Source organism: Salmo salar, chromosome ssa15 (assembly GCF_905237065.1).
Source record: "Salmo salar chromosome ssa15, Ssal_v3.1, whole genome shotgun sequence".
Classification (NCBI taxonomy): domain Eukaryota; kingdom Metazoa; phylum Chordata; class Actinopteri; order Salmoniformes; family Salmonidae; genus Salmo; species Salmo salar.
In genome coordinates this window covers 4,919,682-4,940,257 of record NC_059456.1, presented here as the reverse complement: position 1 = coordinate 4,940,257, position 20,576 = coordinate 4,919,682, and the positions used below count along the sequence as shown (strand labels likewise).

General features: G+C 42.8%; 1 protein-coding gene across 1 annotated transcript in view; it reads right to left on the bottom strand.

The window, feature by feature from the left end:
• Nucleotides 1–2,477: 2,477 nt before the first annotated feature.
• Nucleotides 2,478–20,576, bottom strand: part of LOC106570902 (anthrax toxin receptor 2) — a 114,543-nt gene continuing 96,444 nt past the window's right edge. Inside the window, exon 16 of the mRNA XM_045695384.1 lies at nt 2,478–5,542. Coding sequence (XP_045551340.1) covers nt 5,504–5,542 — 39 coding nt within the window. The 3' untranslated portion in view covers nt 2,478–5,503. The remainder of the gene's footprint in view (nt 5,543–20,576) is intronic.

The following is a 20,576-nucleotide window of genomic DNA, read 5'->3' as shown; positions in this document are numbered from 1 at the left end:
GAAATCTTACAGTGAGTCATTTTATAATTTGATTATAGTATATTTATCAAGCATATTAAGTCATTCCAAGCCTTATTCATCCAGTGTTGTTGAACAGGAAGTGCATCATATGACATATTTTTCATATTTTTTTTTATCATATTTGTACTGTTTACTTGAGCTTGTGTCCTCAAAATTGATTAGACCTCAGATATGTACAACACAAAATTACGAGCAAGGTGATATTTGAACCTTTGTTGTAGTATGTTGTTAGAAGTGCTGTCTTGGTTAAGACAGACTACGCTCTGCTCTCACAGTTGAACACAACATTCAGTCTGGTTCAAGCAAGGGAACGTGTCACTTCTCTCTGGCTCATTCTGACTGTAAGATATATGATTGGTCTGGTCCGGAGGAAGCCTGTTGACAGGAAAGACATGACCGCCGTTTGCGTAGGAATGACAACACCTGTTGTGTAGAGGAAATCAACACAGGATGTCCATTTTGATGTGACCATTTTGTGCCCATACCAGTGGAATAACTGAGTCACTTAGAAGAAAGCAATTCAGATCAACAAAAGTCTAAATAGACACTGACTCTGTTAAAGTTATGAGCTCAGTATGTTCGTATGCTATTCAAGCATACTGCAAGATACTGTAGCTGCTCTATACAGTTGTGTTAATAATTCTACACATAAGATTGTATAATTAAGCAATAAGCCTCTTTGGAGGTGTTGGTATATGGCCAATATACCACGGCTAAGGGCTGTTCTTATACACAACACAACGTGGATGGACACAGCCCTTAGCCCGTGATATATTGGCCATATACCACAAACCCCCGAGGTGCCTTATTGCTATTATAAACTGGTTACCAATGTAATTAGAGCAGTAAAAATAAATGTTTTGTCATACCTGTGGTATACGCTCTGATATACCACGGCTGTCAGCCAATCAGCATTCAGGGCTGGCACCACGCAGTTTCTAGTATATGACGATCATATGATGAGACATGACCAATAGTTAGTGTTAAAAGGGATTCCAACGGACATACAGCAGCACATGATAGCTCACCTTTTGCAGCATAGATATATTAAAACACAGATTATAACAGTATTCATACAATATTTCAGAGCTCAATCCTTCCGTGGTTACTGCTGCTGCGGATTAGGGAAATAGACAGCTAAGCAGATATTTTGATGAAGCAGTTTATGAAAAGATCAGATTCATATTTAACAGCGTATGAAAATATAGCCTTTTAATGTTAAAGCGTATGAAAATATGCCCCCTTAACTGCAGTAACCGTTAGGCTGCTGATGATTTAGTTAGTGTCAAGTGATACCGTGTGTGTGTGTGTGTGTGTGTGTGTCTGTGTGTGCGAGCATGTGTCTGTGTGTCCACAGAAGGCACCAAAACTTTCACAGGAACTGGAAGCACAGTGATACAGGCTGTTGATAAAACCACAGCTTGTACTATAGATCGTTTGCAGACGTAAGTTACTGTGTGACTGTACTCATATCACCCAGTGTTAGAGAATTACAGTCTCTCTCTCACACAAACACACACACATGCACACGCAAACACACACACACACACACACACACACACACACACACACACACACACAGTCTTGTACAGCTAACCTTGTGGGGACACACAATTCAGTCCCATTCAAAATCCTATTTTCCCAAACCCCTAAACCTAACCTGTACTCTTACCCTAACCTTAACCCTTATACCTAACCCTAAACCTTAACCCTAAACATAACTCTTAGCCCTGAACCTTAAGCCTAACCCTAAACATAACTCCTAACCCTAAACCTTAACCCTAGCTCCTAACCCTAACCCTAACTCTAACCCTAAACCTAACTCCTAACCCTAACCCGTACTCTTACCCTAACCTTAACCCTAAAACTAGCCCTAGCTCCTAACCCTTAACATAATTCTAACCCTAACACTAATTATAGTCTTAATCCTAAACCCCCTAAAAATACCTTGTGGGGACTTACAAAATGTTGGTCAAATTTGGTCCAATTTTGTTTGTTTACTATTCTTGTGGGGACTTCTGGTCCTCACAAGGATAGTTAAACACGTCCACATGCACGCACGCACGCACGCACGCACGCACACACACACACACACACACACAGCAGGCATCTCGTCACAGCATGCAAATGTTGTGAAAACAGAAGGTGTGGAAGCACATATTTTTACTAAATGGAAAACCTATTTTTTGGGGCGTTGTGGTCCTTGGGAGTATTTTGTGTGTGTGCGTGTGTGTATGTGTGTGTGTATGTGCCTCCAGTGTTAAGCTTTACAAGGGGAGAGAGGCTGGTCACTGTCCACTATCTCTGTCCACATACAGCATTTAATTACATTCCCTGTCGGTCCGTATAAATCTGTACAGACCCAATTAAACATAGCCCTTAGCACCCTCATACTCAAATAGTATCAGGCCATGTCTTCACTATATAGCAGAGGAACAACGAGTAAAAATGGGAGGTCCAGTTTCCACTTGAATGTTTAATAATTAATTCAAACACATGACAATCATGAACACTGTAACATTACAATGGGTAATTGTAGTAAAAAAAAAAAAAAAGTGATTGTAGTAGGAATTTGTGATAAATATATGAAAAAATTATTTCATGTATAAAACGACAAAACAAACCAATACAGTGTACATAACATATGCAACCCATGAATGAATATAGCACAGAGACAAATGAACGTTTGGAGAACAGTTGTTTTACTTGGTATGTACTGCATCTAAAGCCGCAGTACATCCCTGTCCTGACGTGCTATGATAATACATGAAATGCAGACATGAGGACAGACAATCTACAATCAAACCACGGAAAAACATCATTTTAATATTTTGGACAATAAGAAAAATACTGCATGATTGCATTGAATAATGTGCTTATCGTTGACTAGTTAAATTATTCTGGTACAACTAGCAGAGGTGATTTTAAAATCGCAAAATGTAATTATTAAACATCCTGATATAAATGATATCAAAAAACACAGTCTTACACATACTTTAACACTTGCGTTTTTATTAGCTGTTTGTTTTCTTAAAATGTCCATTCTAAAATGATGCATAATTTACAGCCTTCCATATGTGAAATAAAAACTATGATATAATTGGGTTTTAAAATGTTTATACTAAAATTACTATATTCAAACCAACTTTTAGCTTATGCTGGGAAAAAATGAATTTTGGGCATCTCGCAATTGAATTGCACAAATACAAAATTAAAAAGTGCAAAAAAAAATACAAATAAATATATTTTTAAAGAAAGGCAAAGGGCACTGTCATATTAAAATATCAATACTATAAATATATTTTATTTATTAAGAATAAAAAATGTGTTCTCGCCATGGAACATTTGGAGATGGCACAGGGGAAAGAGAGGGAACCTAAAGCCAATGTGAAACGTTGTTAGGAGGGAGAGCTGTGTTTGGCCTGGTATGTAAATAACTAACTAGTATGGGTTAATAGCAGCTCTGTGCTCTCAGATGTAACATAACAAGAAAATATAAAAACTGTTAAATAGCCTCTTCTACACTTCATCTAAGCGAAGTTGATTATCTTACTAAAATGTTATGCAGAAGATTAGACAAGAGACTAAAATGTGTATGAAAAATAATATCACGGTTCCCTAAAGATTGTATCTGACCATCAGTGTCATTCCGGTCCCTTCCTGTCCACCCAGATAACAAAACAAAGGAATAATTAAGTCAGAGACGACATTGTGCGTGCCCAACCAGTCTCGTGCACACGCATGCCCACCAAATGTGAAAATCCTGGCCCATTCCCCCTGAAACTTGATGGTTGTTGAACTTATTTTTAGTGTCATTTGATAAGCTTCCCTGGTTGCACAGAGACATCCCACTGACCCAGCCACTGGTCATTGTCTATACTGGTTCCCATCAAAACCGGGCGCGCTTTGTCAGGTTTCGACTCGAATATCCATTTCGCATCTGAAGTACTGTATCCAAAGTGACTGGATCGTTGGAGCCTTTTCTATTCAGCTGCTGCCTTTCCTCCCCCACAGTGCTCCCCTCTTGCTGACATCATTTTGGGATTGGTGTCATGACAGTGCTCTTGAGAAATCTACAACAAATATATATATACATATATACTACCGCTTTTTTGGTGGTGGGGTCGACGCGTGCGAGGCTTGGTAACATAATTTCTGCAAATGAACAATACTTATCCGTCCGTCGCATCCGTTGCCTTGGTTTTGCGTTTGGGTTTCGGACAGCCAGGGTGCACCAAACCGTCGCCAAGGAGACGGGATGGCCTCTTTCTCTCCAAATAATATACGTACAGTTATAGGTCATTCAATGTCAAAAGGCTTTAAAAAAAAAAAGACGATCAAATCTTCACAGGCTGCTGCTTGCTGTTCTCTTTAATTATTTTAATTAAACTTTGATATTCTGCTCGCCAGAGCTAAAGGGCTGAGACTGGAGAGAGGCAGGGAGGCCCTTGGAGAATTGGAGACAGAGGGGGACGGGTAGCAGTGAAGTGGGAGACAGCTGTATCTATATCTTAAAACTCTTCAACTGACTGACTGGCAGGTTTATGGGTTGTGATGTTGTACGCCTTAGTGAGCATACAGCAGATTGCATCAAAACATTGGGGAAACACAGCCAAGCACCATGTCAGGGGCTTCAGGCGTCCATCCCTCAAAAGTAGTCAGAGTGGAGAGTTGTGGTGGTCTGGTCAGAGATGCTGTCCTGTCCTGGCCCGGCCCGCGGTGGGATAACGCTCTAGTAACTCCCCTTGTCCCCAGTGCATAATGAAAGAAAGGTGTCTTCACAAAACTAAAGGGCAATGTCTTAGCTACTGCTTCCAATACCTTAGGGCGTCCTGGCTGTCCACAGTTTGTCATGCGTGTGCACTTCTCAGTGTTAAAATGACAGGATCTCCAGTCAAAGGGGGTCCCGCCGGGCATCTTTCAACGATAGTGTAGGGAGAGAAGTTGGAGAGGCATTGTGACGAGATGTTGCCAAGAGGCGATGGACTTGTGCACTGTGTGTGGAGGCCCTCTGGGAGTATTGCTACTGCCATGCTAACGGCACAGCCTCACCCGCTCTGCATGTTTCTTTTTTTAAGATAGCTTCCGTCTGTGTCCATGAAATTAGGTTTTCCACAGAAGGCGCAATATGGTCAGAATATGTTAAGCCTTTAGAGCGCACAAAAAAGCTAACCAGATCAGATTGGCCACGTTTTGTACCGCACTGTTTATTTGCTTTGGCCTCTTATGAAGTTAAAAACAGGACAAGTTAAAAAAATATAAAGTTATATCCCTGTTATGGAAGGATGGAAATATGAAAATGTTCTTATGAGTAAGATGCTTTCGGATATGACAGGAGATATCATGGAGAAAGAGATTCCACTTTGAGCACAATACTGAGAGAAGGAAATGAATAGTGGTTTTGGACTCTTATAGTCTTCTGGATATTAGGTCTTCAAACACATATTTGAATGTTGAAGACGTCCTCCTTTGTGTTTGTCTTCTAACGGTTCTGCACTCGGTTGAAATTAATACATCTCCCCTGAAAAGAGAAACAATAATACATTGTATTAGTCATGGATCAATAACATCCCTCCAAAAATGCCATACATTCATCACTATTGAAAAAAAAGTTATTTATAAATTAAACCATTATAATATTTGTTTCAGTTAATGTTATTCTAAAATTAAATTACAATATTTTTTCCCAAAAATGGCAAACACTTTTACAGTAAATCTAATTATTGTAGCATAGCAACACAGTTAAATACTTTTAAAGTAAATCTAATTACAGTAGCATAGAAACACAGTTAAATACTTTTACAGTAAATCTAATTACTGTAGCATAGCAACACAGTTAAATACTTTTAAAGTAAATCTAATTACTGTAGCATAGCAACACAGTTAAATACTTTTAAAGTAAATCTAATTACTGTAGCATAGCAACACGGCTAAATACTTTTAAAGTAAATCTAATTACTGTAGCATAGCAACACAGTTAAATACTTTTAAAGTAAATCTAATTACTGTAGCATAGCAACACGGCTAAATATTTCATATGTTGATACATTTCCAGGTCTACAACACATTTGTAGATTTTTCTGCTACAAATTAAAAAATATATACAATAAATGACTTTCATCAGAAACTGAATTTTAATCTTTTTAAAATGTTAATCTATATATATATAGACTAAATAAACGTACTAAATCAAATTCACTGGAAACTTTTATAATTTTACCTATCAATAACATTACAAATGCTAAAAAATCTTACATTGATATCTATGTTTAGAAGAATTGCCTATGCTCATACTATGTCAAATATTCAACGGATAGATAGTGTACTGTACACGTAAATAACATCTTGTTCCACATTGCAAAACTGTTGTAACAGAATGCATTTATGCACAACATGAGGACTCACTCTCACAACTCTTCCTCTATTTACTACTATAGTGTTATTGCTTTACAGCACATGCCACCAACATGGCCACCACTACAACAACATCTCAGTGTAGAGCCCTGACGGTGGTGGTCTCATCCCACTCACCAGGGTCCTGTCTAGGGCAGCATGGGTTAACATGGGGGGTTGGGGTCAATTGTAATTAAAGTCCCTCAGTGATTTGAATTGAAATAGTTTGAAATAATAACTTCTATTCTTTGAAAATATATTTTTAATAGATTGATGTTCAACTGTAGAATTGGAATTTCAGTGTACTAAATTATTTTTCAGTTTTCTTGCACCTTATTTGTGGAACAATCTTCAAAATGTTCTTAAATGTGATGTTCTGGTGCCTCTCTAGGATGTTCTGGTGCCTCTCTAGGATGTTCTGGTGCCTCTCTAGGATGTTCTGGTGCCTCTCTAGGATGTTCTGGTGCCTCTCTAGGATGTTCTGGTGCCCCTCTAGGATGTTCTGGTGCCTCTCTAGGATGTTCTGGTGCCTCTCTAGGATGTTCTGGTGCCTCTCTAGGATGTTCTGGTGCCTCTCTAGGGCAATTCAGAAAGCTGATTAGGAACCTTATTAATGAAGAATGAGTTTGTTGTTTTATGACCGTGTTTCCTTTCTGTATTTATGTTTTGACGTGTGCATTTCTGTAATTTCAGTTGTTCTGAATGACTCCCTGTATGACTTCCTGATAAAAATAAAGGTTAAATAAAATTGGAATTGACCCCAATCCTGTTGTGGACCACAGGAGGCCCAGTTGAGCAGCTGTCTCAGCCAGCCTTACTGCTGGGAGGGGAAACAGTCCAGCGATATAGCTCCAGCTCTCACTGGCACCAAGAGGGAGCTCTAGTACAGCTAATATACAGACACCAGCCAAGCCAAGAACACTAGTCCCCTCCCCAACCTGCCACTACCACTGCCACCCTCCCACACCCAGAGACTGAAGCCCAACCGTGACACTGTGCCCTGCACTCCCTCCGTCCCTCTCTCTCTCTCTCTCCCTTCATTTAGTTTTCTCTCTCTCTCCCTCCCTCTCGCCTCGCCCCCCCCCCACACACTCACAGAGACAAAAGCACAACCGTGACATATTGGATGCACTAACCGTGTGGATGCCAATGCAATGACTGAGATGATGTGAGCATCCAAAAACTGCATCCAAATATGATCAAAGATCAGAGACCATTGTAGTCCTACACTGGTGAGTCCAACAGACATTATGGTGGTTGTTGAAATGGTTCAATGTTGCAAAGGGGGGGGGGCAGCCACAACAGTTAGCGGCTCCACACACGGGATGTGCTTGCTAAAATTTGTTTGGACTAGAACTGGGCTTTGGACAAAAGAGAGAATTCTCCTTGTTTTCTCTCTTGAAATCGTGTGTGTGTATATGTGTGTGTGTGTGTGTGTGTGTGTATGTGGACTTTGCGTCGACCCTCTGTGCCTAATCTCACACAGTCAACAAATAAGGCACATCAGATGCTGTTTTGGCCGCAGACACCAGAGCTGCTAAGTTCACTGGATTTTCTGGGGTTTAAAACGAGAGGGGGACTTTGAAAAAGCTGCTTCCCAGCAGGAGCATTATGTCTGGGGGCTGGGGCTCTGGAAGGGCTGGAGCTGGCTAACTGGGGCTGGAGGATAGTGCTGGGACTGGCTAACTGGGGCTGGAGTATAGTGCTGGAGCTGGCTAACTGGGGCTGGAGTATAGTGCTGGAGCTGGCTAACTGGGGCTGGAGTATAGTGCTGGAGCTGGCTAACTGGGGCTGGAGTATAGTGCTGGAGCTGGCTAACTGGGGCTGGGGTACAGTGCTGGAGCTGGCTAACTGGAGCTGGCTAACTGGAGCTGGTGTACAGGGCTGGAGCTGGCTAACTGGAGCTGGCTAACTGGAGCTGGTGTACATGGCTGGAGCTGGCTAACTGGGGCTGGAGTATAGAGCTGGAGCTGGCTAACTGGGGCTGGAGGATAGTGCTGGGACTGGCTAACTGGGGCTGGAGGATAGTGCTGGAGCTGGCTAACTGGGGCTGGAGGATAGTGCTGGAGCTGGCTAACTGGGGCTGGGGTATAGGGCTGGAGCTGGCTGACTGGGGCTGGGGTATAGGGCTGGAGCTGGCTGACTGGGGCTGGGGTACAGGGCTGGAGCTGGCTAACTGGAGCTGGCTAACTGGAGCTGGTGTACAGGGCTGGAGCTGACTAACTGGGGCTGGGGTATAGAGCTGGCTAACTGGAGCTGGGGTATAGAGCTGGCTAACTGGAGCTGGCTAACTGGAGCTGGGTACCTGGTGCTGGGGTATAGAGCTGGCTAACTGGAGCTGGCTAACTGGTGCTGGGTTATAGAGCTGGCTAACTGGTGCTGGGGTATAGAGCTGGCTAACTGGTGCTGGGGTATAGAGCTGGCTAAGTGGAGCTGGGGTATAGAGCTGGCTAACTGGAGCTGGCTAACTGGTGCTGGGGTATAGAGCTGGCTAACTGGTGCTGGGGTATAGAGCTGGCTAACTGGTGCTGGGGTATAGAGCTGGCTAACTGGAGCTGGCGCTGGGGTATAGAGCTGGCTAACTGGGCCTGCATTCCAGCTCCCTTGATCATGTTCACGGTCCACTGAGCTCTGACTTGGCAGTGTGTAATCTACTGTAACTGGGCCAGGTTTCAGAGGCACACACACACACAAGAGGGAGCGAGGGAGAGATGGTGATGGGCACTGCCCACCTGTGTGTGTGTCGCTCACCAGATTACAGAGAGCGGGAACAATAGAAAAGTCTACATGTCAGCATGGGATGTCAGAGGAATTTAATCAGACGGATGGATGGACGACTGACTGGATGAAGGAAGGATGGATGAGTAGACATCAGAGGTGGGGAGGTTGAGAAGTGAAGAGACAAAGGGGGTACAGGCAGGGGGTGTTTTCTCTCTCCTTGTAGTAGGAGAGAGAGAAGTAGAGAGAGAGCTGTAAGCTACTGTCTGGTGATAAATAGGTACCAAATAAAACCCCTCCATTAGGTTTGGACTGACAGACATTGGGAGATATTGAGAAGTTAACTTTCTAAACTTCAGATCTGTTACAGAGACTCGGATGGCGGCATAGCATAGCGTAACTGACTGCACTTCACACTGCAATGCAATATGGTTGTGTTCATGTAGAAATACTGCACAATAGAAAACGGTATTCATAGCTGCAGGTTTGAGATACTTATTCAGTTTTATGATTTTAAGTGTTCTGTCATTTATCTATACAATGAAAATGCAGTATGAACCACGGAGTTGGAAAGAAAGCCTGATTGAGACAATCCCTCAACTGTTTTTTTTTTTCTTGCCTTCTCATTTTGAACACACCCTTTCATCAGACAATGGATGTCATTTGGACAGCACCAAATGTGGAGAAAGATGCTGCCAAAATTACTCACTTCTCAGTCATTCTTGCACCAGTATTTATTTTGAAACCTCGCCTTCCTACAATGACCAAGAGGCAGATGCAATTCGAGAGAGTTTAAGCTAGGTTGTCAGTAAGTATAAGCAGAAAACTCAACTGCAATCACATTCACAATCTGCAGTATTCCTAATTTGTTCTAAAACAAGTGCTGTGTTAAGTATTCCCGAATGGACAAAACAGATGTTTTCGGCAACAAATCTCCAAATATTTGACCTGACAAGATGTCACCCTGTGTGTACACCTCTTGGCTTATCTGCCCATAGCTTTGGCCTGGCGATGTCAAACCATCTTGGTAGAGGTTTTGTAGTCTCTGCTCCACCATGTTGTCTGGAGCTACGGTGGTCTGCAGCCAGACTTCAGAGAACAAGAACATGTTTGTCGATCAGAGTTTGGGCTGGTTCTTGGGCAAGGCTCCAGAAGTCCGTGTTTGTGAGTGATTTTGTATCCCATCTCTATCTGAACAGCTTGATTCCCCTCAACAACACTACAAGGATCTGTCTTACACTGTCCAGTTTCTACAGTTCCTACATGAGGGACTGAGACCAATAAAACAAGGTGTATACGGCATCCGCAACAGGAAATCCCTAGCAAAAACACAGCTGAGGGAGTTTATAATATGGACCATTGGAACTAGTCCGACTACGACCTTTTGTGGTTCTTATGTTTGAATAAAATGTCTCAATATAACTTGAATAAAATATTTTATTTGAAATATGACATAGTAAACAATAATTACGGACTATAAAATATTTGTTTGGAAGGAAATGAGAGACTGTAAAAGCTACAATGTGTCCTTTGGCTTTTAGCCACCACTTATATCTATGAAGTTACAAGACTGAATTAAATGAGTGGCTGAAACTTAAATATAATAATTAAAGAACAATTCAACAGTTAAACTTCTTCCCCTCCCCCCCAGAGAAAAAACACTTGCAATACCTCTACAATGGACACATTTCAATGTCCCCGTCTGTCAGTGGAGTCACACATCAGGCATGTGTTCTTGCTTTATCCCCTATCTTCTAGCTACATATTGAACAAATGAAGAAGTTGAAAATGGAGGGAGGCTGGGGGAAAAGCGCAGCTGCAAGGGGATGGCAGCAGTGCCAGAGATTGAACAACACTCCCTCCCGTCCACACTCAAGGCCCTCATCGGTCCACACAGTCCCTCGACGGCGCACACACACACACACACACACACACACACGTATACACACGCACACACACACATAGCACTGCCATCTGTCCTGTAGGGAAATTAGAGCCACCAGGGCTAGAGCCAACAGAATTAAGCTCACTGACGATCACGCCATTTTGCCTCGTATACAAGCACTAGGTACATGGAAGTAAGTAAACATCAGTGTCTCCACCACCAATAGGAGAGTGTTACCAGAAACAGATATCTGGTAAGCCCCAAAGGACAATACGGTAGAAAGCCCCAAAGGACATTAGGAAAGCAAGCCCCAAAGGACATTAGGGTAGAAAGCCCCAAAGGACATTAGGGTAGAAAGCCCCAAAGGACATTAGGGTAGAAAGCCCCAAAGGACATTAGAGTAGAACTGTCAGATGTGAGGTATCAGTTCAGCTCCCTAATCAAACTGGGAATCCTGTCTAGTCACTGGCAGCTGTGAGGTATCAGTTCAGCTCCCTAATCAAACTGGGAATCCTGTCTAGTCACTGGCAGCTGTGAGGAATCAGTTCAGCTCCCTAATCAAACTGGGAATCCTGTCTAGTCACAGGCAGATGTGAGGTATCAGTTCAGCTCCCTAATCAAACTGGGAATCCTGTCTAGTCACAGGCAGATGTGAGGTATCAGTTCAGCTCCCTAATCAAACTGGGAATCCTGTCTAGTCACAGGCAGCTGTGAGGAATCAGTTCAGCTCCCTAATCAAACTGGGAATCCTGTCTAGTCACTGGCAGCTGTGAGGAATCAGTTCAGCTCCCTAATCAAACTGGGAATCCTGTCTAGTCACTGGCAGCTGTGAGGAATCAGTTCAGCTCCCTAATCAAACTGGGAATCCTGTCTAGTCACTGGCAGCTGTGAGGAATCAGTTCAGCTCCCTAATCAAACTGGGAATCCTGTCTAGTCACTGGCAGCTGGGAGGAATCAGTTCAGCTCCCTAATCAAACTGGGAATCCTGTCTAGTCACTGGCAGCTGTGAGGAATCAGTTCAGCTCCCCTAATCAAACTGGGAATCCTGTCTAGTCACTGGCAGCTGTGAGGAATCAGTTCAGCTCCCTAATCAAACTGGGAATCCTGTCTAGTCACTGGCAGCTGTGAGGAATCAGTTCAGCTCCCTAATCAAACTGGGAATCCTGTCTAGTCACTGGCAGCTGTGAGGAATCAGTTCAGCTCCCTAATCAAACTGGGAATCCTGTCTAGTCACTGGCAGCTGTGAGGAATCAGTTCAGCTCCCTAATCAAACTGGGAATCCTGTCTAGTCACTGGCAGCTGGGAGGAATCAGTTCAGCTCCCTAATCAAACTGGGAATCCTGTCTAGTCACTGGCAGCTGTGAGGAATCAGTTCAGCTCCCTAATCAAACTGGGAATCCTGTCTAGTCACTGGCAGCTGTGAGGAATCAGTTCAGCTCCCTAATCAAACTGGGAATCCTGTCTAGTCACTGGCAGCTGTGAGGAATCAGTTCAGCTCCCTAATCAAACTGGGAATCCTGTCTAGTCACTGGCAGCTGGGAGGAATCAGTTCAGCTCCCTAATCAAACTGGGAATCCTGTCTAGTCACTGGCAGCTGTGAGGAATCAGTTCAGCTCCCTAATCAAACTGGGAATCCTGTCTAGTCACTGGCAGCTGTGAGGAATCAGTTCAGCTCCCTAATCAAACTGGGAATCCTGTCTAGTCACTGACAGCTGTGAGGAATCAGTTCAGCTCCCTAATCAAACTGGGAATCCTGTCTAGTCACTGGCAGCTGGGAGGAATCAGTTCAGCTCCCTAATCAAACTGGGAATCCTGTCTAGTCACTGGCAGCTGGGAGGTATCAGTTCAGCTCCCTAATCAAACTGGGAATCCTGTCTAGTCACTGGCAGCTGGGAGGAATCAGTTCAGCTCCCTAATCAAACTGGGAATCCTGTCTAGTCACTGGCAGCTGGGAGGTATCAGTTCAGCTCCCTAATCAAACTGGGAATCCTGTCTAGTCACTGGCAGCTGTGAGGAATCAGTTCAGCTCCCTAAGATACCGACATGTACAGTAGAGGAACGCTAGCGTTAGATCTGAGCATTGATTAAGACATTGTTTGTGTACCAAACCGAACCCTACTTAATTTATAGTGCACTACTTTTGACCAGGGCCTGTATAGGAAAAAGGGCGCCATTTGGGACACACACATTCGATGTTAGAAGATGTGAGCATTGATTTAAACATGGTGCCGATCTCGCTCCGTAATTCAGATCCCTCTGTCAGGACGAGAAGCCCTTCAGAAGAGCTTTGCTGTGGTAATTTACCGGGACATTAAATACCACCGCTGACACCAAATGTTACAGTCCAAATTGAACCCTTATTCCCTAGATAGTGCACTTATTTAGGTAGTCGTAGGCAGTCCTGTGTGGCTCAGTCGGTAGAGCATGGTGCTTCCAACACCCCAAAGGGTTGTGGGTTTGATTCTCACTTGGGCCACCCATTCGTAAAATGCATGCATGCATGACTGTAAGTCGCTTTGGATAGAAGAGTCTACTAAATTACTTACTGTATACTATTAAACAGAAAATTACATCTTTATTTATTTATTTAATTACATGTTAAGGGGTTTATATCATTACTATTATTGCAGTCCATTTACAGCAGCAGCAGCCTTTCAGAGAAGAGAAGCTGGTTCCAATCGACTTACTCCGTGTAAATAAAGTGGCATATGATCAGCAATCAGCTCTGATGACTCCCTGATTGACCTGGGGGACGGAGGGAGTTAGGGATGCCTGCCTGTCTTTGAATCTAGAGCCAGAAGGTAAAAACACAGGCAGACGGCAGCATACAGTCTACAGATTGTTCACGATTGCCTCACATTCTAGTTTGTGACATGGGAACATTTTTACTACAGAGAAGAGAAAGATCCTCCAAACAAGACCACCTCATCCTGTATATCACTGTATCAGCACTGTTAGCAGCCAACACTGACGTAGATATACTTACTGTATGTTACAGGTTAAAGGTCCAATTCAGCCATTTTCATCTCCAGATCAAATCATTTCTGGTTAATAATTAGTTAAAAATTAAAAAGTGTTATTGCTTTCAATTAAAATGGTAAAAAAATAAAATAAAATAAAAAAATTAATAAAACTGCTCCTTAGCAAAGAGCAATTTCTCAAGCAAGATTTTGGTAGGACTGTCTCGGAGTGTTCTGAGTGAGGAGGGGAAAACTGAAAAATAGCTGTTATTGGCAGAGACGTTTGGAACTCTCTTACTTACTGGTCTATTAAACTATGTACCGAATGGTGATGTCACCAGGCAGGCTAAAACTCCATCCCACCAAAACAGGATGATATCTTAAACATCTCATACAATAAAATGGCATTATCATCATTTTAAAAATTCCACAATATTATTCCAACCTCATAGTGTGTAAATATATATGAAACACATGTACATTACGTTTTTTTGACTGCACTGGGCCTTGGGTTTCAGGACATAACAAGATTGTGTCCTATATTTTAGGCCTTATCCAGAAAAGAGCATGACTCCAAAAAAAAAAAGCAATTGTCTAAAGATGGTGGGGGGCCCTCTGACATAAAAAGAAAAAGGGGCCGTTGGACTGAAGAAAAAAGCTCTAAATAAAGGTTACAAATCAGGCATGGCACATGATCGTGCCATACACACAGCACGATGACATTAATGGCCGGGTCATCTTGCCCCATCAGATTTCACCCGTTATTTCCATGATTGTTTGTCCAAGGGCTATGAGGTCAGGCACTCATTTTGTTTGTTCGCGCATACAAGATTTACCGCCAAAAACTCACGCCATCCAAACATCCAACACCAGCGTTGCCTGTTTGTTGGTCCGAGGATAAGCTTAATTCTCATGAAGCCTACAGAAGCGTACGTTGTACGACGCCACAGCAGCTACCTCCAGCTGTTTCCTGCTCCACCATGTCTCCCATCCCGCCTGCTCGCCGTCTCTTTCCCTCTGGTCTCCCCCCCTGGTTTTAGTCAGTCAAAGTAAAGTGCACATCATTGCCAGCTAAGAGCTCTGGGTAGCTCTGCGTAGCAGAAAGGCACAGATGGTACTAATGGAAGAGAAGAAGCCAACTGAGGCACCGGGACTGAGCCACGCCACGCCTCGGCCAAATAGCTCTAGTGGTTATGTATGTCTCTACACCCAGTCCAACCCAAGCCGGCTCCCAGCTCTACCAAGGTTAATTCCAATCCACGGCACCCCAGCATAAAGAATTAAGAATGATGAAATAATCATAACAGAAGGGGAGGAGTGGAGAAAGGGGGGGACTGACTGGAAGCATGCCAAGAGGATCAGATGGAGCTTGGATGGTGGGATTGGTACTTGGGTAGCATTCGACTAGCGACATACTGGAGTGTATGAAGAATAAAAGAACATGCCAATTCACAAAACAACAGGGATTGATTCCCAACCCATCTCTCAGTTAGGAAACTGGCTCAGTTTCTAACTGTGTGACCGAGGACGTTGTGTTCAAATACAGAGATCTGCATCACACACTAGTACTTTGACTTGTATAGCGTTACTATATAACTTGTTTCAATCTAGCACTACAGAGAACATGACCAAGCTGCTTGTGATGGGTTCAATAACCGGTTGGTACCATTACCATTGACCCAGTGGTAATGAGGCGTAGTCAGATTCCCAAGACATGGGTATAATGCTACCTTGTATGACAACGTTTAGGAAAACCCTGGTAATAGACAGAGCGAACTAAACAGTCTCCGTCCTTCCTATCAGGATGACGTTTCCCTTTACTTTGTCGTGACCCTGCAGATGAACATTCAACACACACAGGACAGACCCAGTAGGCTCATCTGTACTGTTTTAATTCATCCACCCCCCCCCCCTACACAGACCCAGAGACAGAGATATACCAAAACCATACGCTTACATAAAGCCTACCAGTGTAACCCCGACCACCAACGCCCAACCACCAGCAAGACCCAGCTGATTTGCATAATGTTGATATGTAAGAAGAAGAAGATAAAACATGCATATGGAATGTTTTCCTCATCTGTTGGGGGTCAAAGGGTGTTTCCGTAGCTAACGCCGGCGAAAAGATCGCAGCACCCCAAACATCTTCCCACGGCTATGGGTGTTTCCACACAAATGTCTAACTGTGAGTGAATTTAATAAAAACATAAAGTACTGAAAGAGAGAGAGAGAGAGAGAGAGAGAGACAGAGAGAGAGAGAGACAGACAGACAGAGAGAGAGATCGAGACAGAGAAAGAGAGATCGAGACAGAGACAGAGAGAGAGACAGAAAGAGAGAGAGACAGAGAGAGAGAGACAGAGTGTGAGTGTGTGTATGTGTATGCTTACACACTTGTGTGTATCTGTGAGCCTGTGTGTGTGAGCCCATTCCCTGTTCCCTCCAACAGAGAGCCAGCGTTCCTCCAGTGGTGCTGGATGAGGGTCACATGCAATCTGAGCTGAGGGAAGAGGCGCCGCGGTACATGCGACAGGACAGGGAGGCCCCGTAATTGGAGTGAGCTGTCAAGACAATGCGGCACGTGTGAGGTGGAGACACTGTGTGTGTGTGTGTGTGTGTGTGTGTCTGCCACTGTGCTGCATGGCGGGGCACGTGCCAGGGCGGCTGCCCCCCCCCCCCATGGGGTGGCACATATTAAGTCCCTGATGAGGCTAATGCAGGGAGAAATGGCTCTGGAAAACAGCCCAAACACAGGTCAAAGGGTAACACGGTTTAGGAAGGAAGCAGGGCTGCAGCCACAACAACCTCAATGTAGATGTTTAGGAAGTAGAAGAATATTTTGTAGATAAATACACAACGCAGAGGATGAGAGGACTAAAAACTAGAGTACTAATGGTCAATAGCGTATTGTAAATAGGAGTTGGGTTTTCAGTCCAACAGCTGTATAGAATCTGTGGAATGTCACTCCTGAACTCAGAGCTACGTGTCCTACGTTCTGTACATTGAGTCTGGAGCAGGATACTTGTTATTTGGCCATTGACCCAGTGGTACTACAAGGACTTCTGATTGGTCAAACCCAGGCTAGGGTGGGGGGGTTATAAGTGGCATCCTGTTCCTTTGTTCAGTTGAGAAAAGCTGAGGACAGGGGAGACTGAAAATCTACCTCCCAGCATAACATCTTGATTTGTCCTTCTCAAATAAACCTATTTTTCTACCCCCTGATTTGCTTTGGAGTTTGTGTTATTGAAGAATAACATAAATTGCTAACAAAAGGAAGCAGAGCTGTAGCCACTACAACCTCAATGTAGAAGGCTACACACTGTACAGGGTTGATGTGAAACTAATTAACGATACGGGTTAGTTTAGAGGTTGACAAAGTAGGTCTTCAGTTTTACATTTCTTTGATCTTTTGATAAGATTCATAGATTTTTTTTCTCACAGAAGCAAAGGACCAATCACAAGTTTGTCTTTTCTCCAAGGTTGACTTTGTGTTCCTGTTTTGGTGGTGACATTATGAACGTATTTTTCCCAGATGTTTTTCATGTTTGAAGCGTTAATTGTGATATGAATATTCATGTTTATACCCTGCTTATTTAGTTAACAATTGAGAAAATAATTATTCTTTTTGTCCCCAAAATTCCCAAAATGCTTGGGAAAACCTCATGTTCGATACAAGGCTATCTATCGTTGATACTGTAAAACCCTTAACATGCAATTATCTAAATTAATAAAAGGTCTAATTTCATGTTTAACAAATTGTTCATCAACAAATGATTCAAAATGCATTTCTTGAACAATTTCAATGCTAATGATGTTCCAACATGAATCGCTAAAACCATGCCACATTGTCAAACAAATACAGATGACATGATTAACTAGATCACGAGACTGTTAAAACAAAAGAATTCATCTGGTAATTAGCAGAAATCACAGACACAATAGAGTTAATTGCACTGGTAATAACGGGTTAATTTCTCAGTTGAAATTGAATCTCTTTGTTGATATGTGGATATATATAACAAGATATTTATCTGATAACATCTATCAAATCATCTCACTGGACTGAAAGCACAAAGGGAACAATTTATTTCCTTTCATTATAAACTCTATTTAAGTAAGCTAATCTCAACACATGAAATACAACGTAGGTTTATAATACATTTTTAAATCTGTAATTCAAGAGTGTGTGCCTGTGTGTGTGTTTCTCTGCAAAGCCCATGTCTTCCCAGTTCAACTCACATTAACCCACTTCTCACAGTTGGTCCAGAAACAACAGCCTCCCTTTTAATCCGGTGTAAAAGGCCTGGAGCCTGGAGCTGGTTCTATCATGATGTTATATCTCCACCATCACCTGGAGCTGGTTCTATCATGATGTTATATCTCCACCATCACCTGGAGCTGGTTCTATCATGATGTTATATCTCTACCATCACCTGGAGCTGGTTCTATCACGATGTTATATCTCTACCATCACCTGGAGCTGGTTCTATCATGATGTTATATCTCTACCATCACCTGGAGCTGGTTCTATCATGATGTTATATCTCTACCATCACCTGGAGCTGGTTCTATCATGATGTTATATCTCTACCATCACCTGGAGCTGGTTCTATCATGATGTTATATCTCTACCATCACCTGGAGCTGGTTCTATCATGATGTTATATCTCTACATCACCTGGAGCTGGTTCTATCATGATGTTATATCTCTACATCACCTGGAGCTGGTTCTATCATGATGTTATATCTCTACCATCACCTGGAGCTGGTTCTATCATGATGTTATATCTCTACCATCACCTGGAGCTGGTTCTATCATGATGTTTTATCTCTACCATCACCTGGAGCTGGTTCTATCATGATGTTTTATCTCTACCATCACCTGGAGCTGGTTCTATCATGATGTTATATCTCTACCATCACCTGGAGCTGGTTCTATCATGATGTTATATCTCTACCATCACCTGGAGCTGGTTCTATCATGATGTTATATCTCTACCATCACCTGGAGCTGGTTCTATCATGATGTTATATCTCTACCATCACCTGGAGCTGGTTCTATCATGATGTTATATCTCTACCATCACCTGGAGCTGGTTCTATCATGATGTTATATCTCTACCATCACCTGGAGCTGGTTCTATCATGATGTTATATCTCTACCATCACCTGGAGCTGGTTCTATCATGATGTTATATCTCTACATCACCTGGAGCTGGTTCTATCATGATGTTATATCTCTACCATCACCTGGAGCTGGTTCTATCATGATGTTATATCTCTACATCACCTGGAGCTGGTTCTATCATGATGTTATATCTCTACCATCACCTGGAGCTGGTTCTATCATGATGTTATATCTCCACCATCACCTGGAGCTGGTTCTATCATGATGTTATATCTCTACCATCACCTGGAGCTGGTTCTATCATGATGTTATATCTCTACATCACCTGGAGCTGGATCTATCATGATGTTATATCTCTACCATCACCTGGAGCTGGTTCTATCATGATGTTATATCTCCACCATCACCTGGAGCTGGTTCTATCATGATGTTATATCTCCACCATCACCTGGAGCTGGTTCTATCATGATGTTATATCTCTACATCACCTGGAGCTGGTTCTATCATGATGTTATATCTCTACATCACCTGGAGCTGGTTCTATCATGATGTTATATCTCTACCATCACCTGGAGCTGGTTCTATCATGATGTTATATCTCTACCATCACCTGGAGCTGGTTCTATCATGATGTTATATCTCTACATCACCTGGAGCTGGTTCTATCATGATGTTATATCTCTACATCACCTGGAGCTGGTTCTATCATGATGTTATATCTCTACCATCACCTGGAGCTGGTTCTATCATGATGTTATATCTCTACATCACCTGGAGCTGGTTCTATCATGATGTTATATCTCCACCATCACCTGGAGCTGGTTCTATCATGATGTTATATCTCTACCATCACCTGGAGCTGGTTCTATCATGATGTTATATCTCTACCATCACCTGGAGCTGGTTCTATCATGATGTTATATCTCTACCATCACCTGGAGCTGGTTCTATCATGATGTTATATCTCTACCATCACCTGGAGCTGGTTCTATCATGATGTTATATCTCTACATCACCTGGAGCTGGTTCTATCATGATGTTATATCTCCACCATCACCTGGAGCTGGTTCTATCATGATGTTATATCTCTACCATCACCTGGAGCTGGTTCTATCATGATGTTATATCTCTACATCACCTGGAGCTGGTTCTATCATGATGTTATATCTCTACCATCACCTGGAGCTGGTTCTATCATGATGTTATATCTCTACCATCACCTGGAGCTGGTTCTATCATGATGTTATATCTCCACCATCACCTGGAGCTGGTTCTATCATGATGTTATATCTCCACCATCACCTGGAGCTGGTTCTATCATGATGTTATATCTCTACCATCACCTGGAGCTGGTTCTATCATGATGTTATATCTCTACCATCACCTGGAGCTGGTTCTATCATGATGTTATATCTCTACCATCACCTGGAGCTGGTTCTATCATGATGTTATATCTCTACCATCACCTGGAGC